The 8189-nt window shown below is 36.1% G+C and overlaps 1 protein-coding gene across 1 annotated transcript in view; it reads right to left on the bottom strand.

Moving 5' to 3' along the window:
- EPHA6 (EPH receptor A6) overlaps positions 1-8189 on the bottom strand; it is an 837864-nt gene that overhangs the window by 499046 nt on the left and 330629 nt on the right. The window contains exon 5 of the mRNA XM_006868630.1: positions 1640-1802. Within this exon, the coding sequence (XP_006868692.1) occupies positions 1640-1802 (163 nt within the window). The remainder of the gene's footprint in view (positions 1-1639; positions 1803-8189) is intronic.

Genomic DNA, 8189 nt, shown 5'->3' with positions numbered 1-8189 from the left:
GTCAACTCTACTTTGAGGAGCAGCTCTTCCCCAGTTGCATTTTGAGTGCCTTCCCACGTAAGGGGTTCATTTTCCGGCACTATATCTGACATTGTTTCTCTGCTATTCATAAGGTTTTCAGTGACTAAAGATTCAGAAGTAGTTCATCATTCTTTCTTCCTAGTCTTTCTTTGTCTGGAAGCTCATCTGAAACCTGGCTACCATGGGTGACTCTGCTGGTATTTAAAATACCAGTGGCATAGCTTTCAGAATTACAGCAACTCACAAGCCACCACAGTACAACAAGATGTATTTGTTGTAACAAACTGACAGATGAGTGGTGGCCATTTGGTTTTAACTGGAAACTGTCACTTTACGTTTCGAGATTTGTATGCATGTGTAGTAGAAACCTCCAGGGGTGGAGGTGGGGTGTCCATTCACTCAGGCATCATCTCTAGTCACCAGAATGGAGGTGTGCAGACAGTGAGAGATCAATGAACAGATACCAAAAAAAGAATGTCCAACCTGTATCTCCGCAGTTCTGTCAGGCATCCGTTGCTGTTCTGTTCCTTCCCCCACTTGGTCTCTCCTAAGATGCCGTCTCCGGGAATAGCTGAGCGTCTTGAATTAGAAAGCAACGGATTTCTTGATTCTGCTACAAATTCCCCTAGCTGTAAACCTTCCTATCTTCTAAATATTCCTTTATATATGGTTCAGAGGTCTAGCACCAATATTCTGTGTTGTTGGTGATGGAGCTCCTCACTGCACGTCTATCTGATCCGTGATAATGTATGCTAAATGTAGCCATCATCACAGTTTCAATAAACAGAAATTATTATGATGTTTATTCATATATAAATAATATAATGAATTTATTATTTTTTGAATTCCTGTACTAACACTAGTATTTTAGCAGTAATGGAGGCAAGTTGATATTACAATAAGATATTTGGGCTTTTTTAATAGAAGATCATAGTAAAAGTAATCTGATTTGTCCCTACATAAAGACAGAAGTCAAATGAACTTCTAAAAGCTGAGAAAGAACACAATAATAGAACTAAGTTTAGAGTGAATAAGAGATTCCTGAGCCTATGTTACATGGCATTGGACCACCCAACTCTCTGTATTTCCCAGTTTGTTTTTTATACATTAAGGCTATGAAATTAATTTGAGTTCCTAATTAAGTCTAGACAACTATATTTTAACTTATAATGTGCATTTAAGCTGTGCTTGTCTTCTGTCCACTGTTTATAATGGTTTAACTCAGATAACAAGATAAAACTGAGCAATTTTGAACTACTGTTAAAATCAGTTGCTCTTGACTTTATTCTCTTCCCAGTTTTCATTAGTATCCTATTATGATGCCAGGATTAGAGAGCAATTAAGCTAACACCATCCACTGAGACCCCTGATCCCTGTGTTACAGTGTGAGCGATGAGTTCTGGAAAAGCAAACATACTTAGGCCATATTGTAATTGTACTTCACGCATATATTTAATGGTAGTACCAAAAATTAACTCCAGTGAGTATGGGAATATATATAAGAACAGAATCCAGTTTGAAGTGACTATTTGAAATGTAAGACATCCGATTTTAAGATATCATGTAAAATTGGAGCAATACTAAATTAACATACTTTGTATCTCTGGGTGAAACTTACTTTCATCTCCTGTTTCAAATTCAAACTTCTGACTGTAGCCACTGTATCCTGTTGCAGTCCTCACTCGGATATGAAATACGTACTTGGTGGCAGGCTTGAGACCTGTGATGATGACACTGGGGGCCTTGGACCTTGTGGAGGAATAGGTCAGCTGTTCATGCTCCTGAGGGACAAAAAATGAGGAGAAAGGAAATGAAGCCAAGTTATTCTACTTTTACCATAGAGATAATCCAAAATTAAGCTGAGGAATTATGCTCTGAATATCCAAAGCATGAAGCAGAAGAGGTAAAAGCATGATTTTCCATAATTTAGCATTTAGTTATTTATCATTATGATGCAAATGATATGGTTTTGATTTGGAAATTTATTAAGAAATATGATTAATCCTAGTAATCTGCACTGCTGGTCCAACTCTAAGGAATGATGGTGATGTGAAAGCACGTTTACATAGAATGGCAGCTGCATCTAGCGCAAAATGGGCACATTGGATCAGAACACACCAGTGGAGTGCAAGGAGCAAAGGTGCGAGAATTCAAGTACCCGCTACTCACTTCTACCCGCAGGTAGTGCCAAAATGCCGGCGCTATCCGTGGGTAGACCTGTGGGTAAAAGGAAAAATAAATTAATTGTTTTTTAAACTTTGAAATGAATTATCCTGAATCAATTGCTCTTTTCAGTAACTCAGCAATTCCCCAGTCTTAACAACTGAAATTGAGTAAATTTAAACACATAATGATGAAATCTTTCCCGAGGGGGAATTGACTCCTCTTCCCCAAACTACATTTTATTTTTAAAGATGCACAAGTCACATGATGATGGTGAGGTAGGTTTAAAAATAATCTGCCAATGAAGGAGCACTGAAGACAAAAAGGTAGCAAAGACTTACCACAGCAGAATCAGAGGCAGGACTGGAGGCTTGGTTCCCAGTCTCCTGAGTTAACTGTCAACAACCTCACCTCATTAACAGGAAATCAATTTGCAAGAAACTCTTAACTGATCCAGCAAGTTAGGGTTTTTAACTGGCTTTGTTGTCACCCAAGTCAGAACAAGATAGTTCATTTTACCTGTGTATATAGAAATTGTTGGCAATTTGCTAATGCTGGGGACAAGTTAAATGTAGTACTGTTTTTATACAGTATTGTTATTCAATACCTTTGTTATTTTAGTAAGGCTTGGGGGGGGGCAGTATTTGTATGAACAGCTCCTCTAAATTCAAACTAGGTCATCAGGTATTTTAATCAATACTCCACAATTCTCATTATAAATCTAAAGATAGAGCATCTCACTGATAGATGTGATTTTCAAGGTGACTAATTCAATCATGCATTTAATGCTTGAATTCTATGTATAACATTCCCAACCAGATATCATTTTGTCTTTGCCTAGAAATCTCTGTTGTTCAGAAAACCTTCCAGAAAAACAAATGAAGTTATAAAAATCTACACATGCTCATATGCAGAACGTGCATTTATTTGGTGGTGATGCTTTAAGATTTAGAACTATGAAAATCTTTCCCCTTAAGCCACTTTTGCAAAAAAGTACTTATCTTAAGGTTCATTTTTAAACTTTATGGACTTATTTGTCAGAACTTTATATGCTATAAGGTTATTCTGTGTCTAGCTAAGGAATTGAATTTTCCATCTGTATCCCAAATAATAAAACTGTTTATTAAACAAAGTACAAAGGAAAAAAAATGAGTTAACAGCAGCAATATTTCAAACAAAAAAGACAAAACAGACAAATCACAATTTATATTTATCTCTAGAATAAAAGATAAATATATATATAACTACAGCATAAAATTTAAGGAAATAAAAATAAAGTTTATCAAATCATTGCTGACAATAATTATCTGCGAAGGATTGAAAAGAGGTTGTGGGTGGTTCGGTGGTAGAATTCTCTCCTCCCATGCAGGAGAACCATAAAATTGATGACCAGTGGACTTCACTTTAAGCCACCACATATCTATCATTGGTAGCTTGTGTGTTGCTATGATGCTGAGCAAGTTTCAATGGAACTTCCAGACTAAGACAGATTAGCAAGAAAGGTCTAGCAATTTACTTATGACATTCAACACTAAAAACTATATGGAACACAACAGACCAGTCTGCAACTGATCTGGGAATGGTGCAGAATTAGGTAGCATTTCATTCTAATGTGCATGAGGTCTCTAGTGATCAGGGTCTGACTTTCTGAAAGCAGCTAACCATAACAACAAGGCTTGAAAGCAGGAGCTTGTCAATATTAAGGTCTTAATGATTAGGGAGCCTTAGAATTCATGTTGTAGAAAACAGATGTATCTATGGATGATTAGAAAAGACAGTATTCTTTCTGATAGAAACTTTATAGAACATTTGAATTTTTCAGTTTCATATTCAAGAGGTAATTTTCTACCTTTCACAGAGTTCTCTGCAATGTAAGAGTTATGGTGTATTTGAGTGCTATTTCACAATGTGAAATTATGACTGCTGGGAGACTTTTAAAGAAATTTAAAAATAAATTCAGTCTTATCCCTAAAGAGAAAAGACATAGAACCAAAAGTTTACTCTTAAAATTGCCCCATGATAATTACACATTATGTCTTTGTTCATTTACCTAAACCTAACTAAATACTAATTTCCTTCCCATTCAGTAAAGTTAGACTTGTATTATTTGCAAAAGTATACTTGTAGTGTTTCCCTTGCCTAAAACACTCACATAGTAAGTATGCATAGCTGACCACTAAGCCTGATTCATGGATTGCCAACTGCCTTGATTTACATTTTGTCATCTGAGAACATGCCAAGAAAGGGGACTTACCAAAGAAGAAACATATATTGCAGACCTTTCTTCTCTGCTAGTATTTTTAAGCTTTTGGGAAACCAAGTTAATTCTTTTCCATGAAAAACATAGAGCACTATTGTCCTGGAACTTTTGCTAATTGCCTTTCTGTAGACACACCCATGCTAAGTCAGAATAGCAGTCACGAGGTAGAGATAGTGCTTGACCACAGAGCACCACAAAGGCAACTAGATCTCTATATTAGACCAGATTGCTTTCTTGCATAGAGTTTGTATGCAAGAGTTTTTCTGGGGTTTATACTTATGAATGAAATTGCTAGTTATAGGATATGCATATCTTCAGTTGTGTCAGGCAATTATATTGTCCATAAAATTCTGTAAATACATTTTATCATGTTTTTTGTCTCTGTAGCAATATATCTCTTCTAATTGCTAATATTGTTTAATTTTGTATTTTCTCATTTAATTTTAATCAACTTTTTCAGAGCTTTGACCCAGGGTTTGGCTTTACTGGTGAATTGTTTATGTTTATTTGTTTTCAATTATACTTAAAATCTGTATATATATGTTGTAATTGTTGTTAAGTGCTGTCAAGTAAGATCTGACTCACTGACCCTGTATAGGGTTTTCAAGACTTTTAAATCTGTGCTGGAGCAGAAAACCTCATCTTTCTCCCACAGAGCGGATGGTAGGCTTGAACTGCCAACTTTACTGTGCTGTGGGATAATGCACTGTATCATAAGGTTAGGGGTTCAAATTCACCAGCCATGCCTCAGAAACCCTATACAGGATCGCTGTGAGTCAGAAAACAACTCAAAGACACTTAAACAGCGACATGTATGTTGTTGTATTTCTGTGTTGTTTTATATGTATGTTGTTGTTACAGGCCGTCAAGTGAGTTCTGATTCATAGTGACCCTATGCACAACAGCATGAAACACTGCCTTATCCTGTGTGATCCTCATGATCATAGTTATGCTTGAATCCATTGCTGCTGCCACTGTATCTATGTCACTGTATCTATACATCTCATTGGGCATCTTCCCCTTTTTTGCTGACCTCCACTTTACCAAACTTGATGTCCTTTTCCAGGGACTGGTGCCTCCTGAGAATATGTCCAAAGTCTGAGAGGTGAAGTCTTGCTAACCTGGCTATTGAGGTGCATTCTAGCTGTACTTCTTTCAATATAGATTTGTTTGTTCTTCAGGTAATTCATGGAACTTTTAATATTTTTTTCTCCAACATCATAACTCAAATGCAATAATTCTTCTACAGTCTTTTTTATTCACTGTTAAACTTACACATGCATGTAAGGCTATTGAAAAAGACCATGACTTGCATCATCTTTGCTCTCAAAGGTCTTGTGTTACAGATTTGACTGAAGCAGTATGTTGTTTGATTTCTTGACTGCTGCTTCCATGAACGGTGATAGTAGATCTAAGCAAAACAAAGTATTTGACAACTTCAATCTTTTTTCCTTTTATCATGTTGATGCTATTTATTGGTCTAGTGGCAAAGATTTTTGTTTTGTTTTTTTTTTACATTGAGTTGCAAATAATGAAAGTTTTGGTCTTTGATCTTCATCAATTAAGTATTTTAAGTCCTCTTCACTTTCAGCAAACAAAGTTATATCATTTGCATGCCAGAGATTGTTACTTAGTCTTCCTCCAATCCTGATGCCACATTCTTCTTTATATAATCCAGCTGCTTGAATTATTTGGTAAGCATACAGAATGAATAAGTATGATGAAAGACTGCAACCCTGGTGCACAATTTTCCTAAATTTAAATGATTCAGTGTCCCCTTTTTTTGTTTGAACAACTGCCTCTTTGGTCTATGTACAGGTTCTTCATGAGCACAGTGAAGTGTTCTGAAATACCCATTCTTCACAACCTTATCCATAGCTTGTCATGGTCTACACGGTTCAAAGCTCTTGCATTGTCAATGAAACACAGGTGAACAGCTTTTTGATATATTTGCTTTCAGCCAAGATCAATCTGACATCACTCATTATATCCCTGTTCCACATCCTCATCTACATCCATCTTGAACCTCTGACAGTTCCCTGTGAATATACTGTTGCAGTCATTTTTAAATTATGTTTAGCAAAATTTTACTTGGGTTTGATATTGTCCATAGATTTCTACATTCCATTGGGTTCTCTTTTTTTGGAATGGGCACAAATACGGATCTCTTCCAGTCAGTTGGACAGGTAGCTATCTTCCAAGTTTCTTGGCATAGATGAGTTAGTGCCTCCAGTGCTGCATTGGTTTTTTGAATGATTTCAATGTGTGCATCAGTTCCTGGAACCTTGTTCTTTGCCAATGCCTTTATTGCAGCTTCAACTTCTTCCTTCAGAACCATTGGCTCTTCTTGGTCATGTGCTATCTCTTGAAATGGTTGAACTTAAACCATTTCTTTTTGATACAGTGACTGTATTCCTTCCAACTGCTTTTGAGGTTCAATAGCATTCAATATTTTGCCCATGTTATTGTGGTTGTTAAGTGCTGTGGAGTTGGTTCTGACTCATGAAGACCCTGTATAGGGTTTCTGAGGAGTAACTGGTGAATTTCAACCCTTGACCTGATTTTACCCATAGAATTCTTCAATACTTCAATTAGAGCCTTGACATATTTCATCAGTTCTTTTGGATTGAAAAACGCTTAGTGTGTTCTTCCCTTTTGGTTTTCTAATTCCAGGTCTTTACACATTTCATTACAATACTTGAGTTTGTTTCCTCGAGCTGATATTTAACATTTTCTGTTCACTCCTTTTGTCTCCTCATTTCTTCAGTTTGCTTTAGCATCTCTATGTCACATAACTGTTTCTGAGTCTCTTCTGACAATTGGTTTGGTCTTTTCAGTCTCTCTTGTCTTCTTAATGACCTTTTGCTTTCTTCTTGTACAATGTTCTTAATGTCATTCCACAACTCTTCTTGTCTTTGATAATTAGTATCTAATGCACCAAATCTGTCCTTGAGATGATCTATAAATTCAGGTGTGATATGTTCAAGGTCATATTTTGACTCTCATGTACTTGTTTTAATTTTTTTCAACTTATGCCTTACTTGCATATGAATAATTGATAGGCAGTTCCACAGTCTTCCTCTGGAATTATTTTGGCTGATGATATGGAGCTTTTCCACCACTTCTAACAGATGCGATCAATTTGATTTCTGTGTATTCTGTCTGGTGAGGTCCATGTGTATAGTTGTCTTTTACATTGTTTAAAAGTCATTGGTCTTGTCAAATTCTCTCATGCGATCTCCAGCATCATTTCTATACCCAACATCACATTTCCAACTATTAATTCTTCTTATTTATTTCCAACCGTTGCATTCCAATCACCAGTAATTATCAGCACATCTATTCGAGACTGAAGAAGCCGGTAGAATTTTTTAATTTCATCATCACTGGCTTTAATAGTTGGTGCATAAATTTGAATAATATTCTTATTAACTTGTCATCCTTGTAGGAATATGAATACTATCCCATTAACACACAGCATTATACTTTAAGGCAGATCTTGTAATGTTCTTTTTTATGATGAATGCAATGCCATTCGTCATATTTATATATGTTTTTGTTGTCAAGTGCTGTTGAGTTGGTTCTACTCAGAGACCCTGTATGAGGTTTCTTAGAAGCAGCCAGTGCATCTGAACTGCTGATTTTCAGATTCTATGTCCAGTGCTTGTCCTACAGTGCCACACCAGGATTTCAAATAATGGAGCTATTTTTGTGAAAAATATTTAGTAACAATTTAATATATATA

Source organism: Chrysochloris asiatica, unplaced genomic scaffold (assembly GCF_000296735.1).
Source record: "Chrysochloris asiatica unplaced genomic scaffold, ChrAsi1.0 scaffold00120, whole genome shotgun sequence".
NCBI lineage: Eukaryota > Metazoa > Chordata > Mammalia > Afrosoricida > Chrysochloridae > Chrysochloris > Chrysochloris asiatica.
This window is presented reverse-complemented; position numbering and strand designations above follow the sequence as displayed.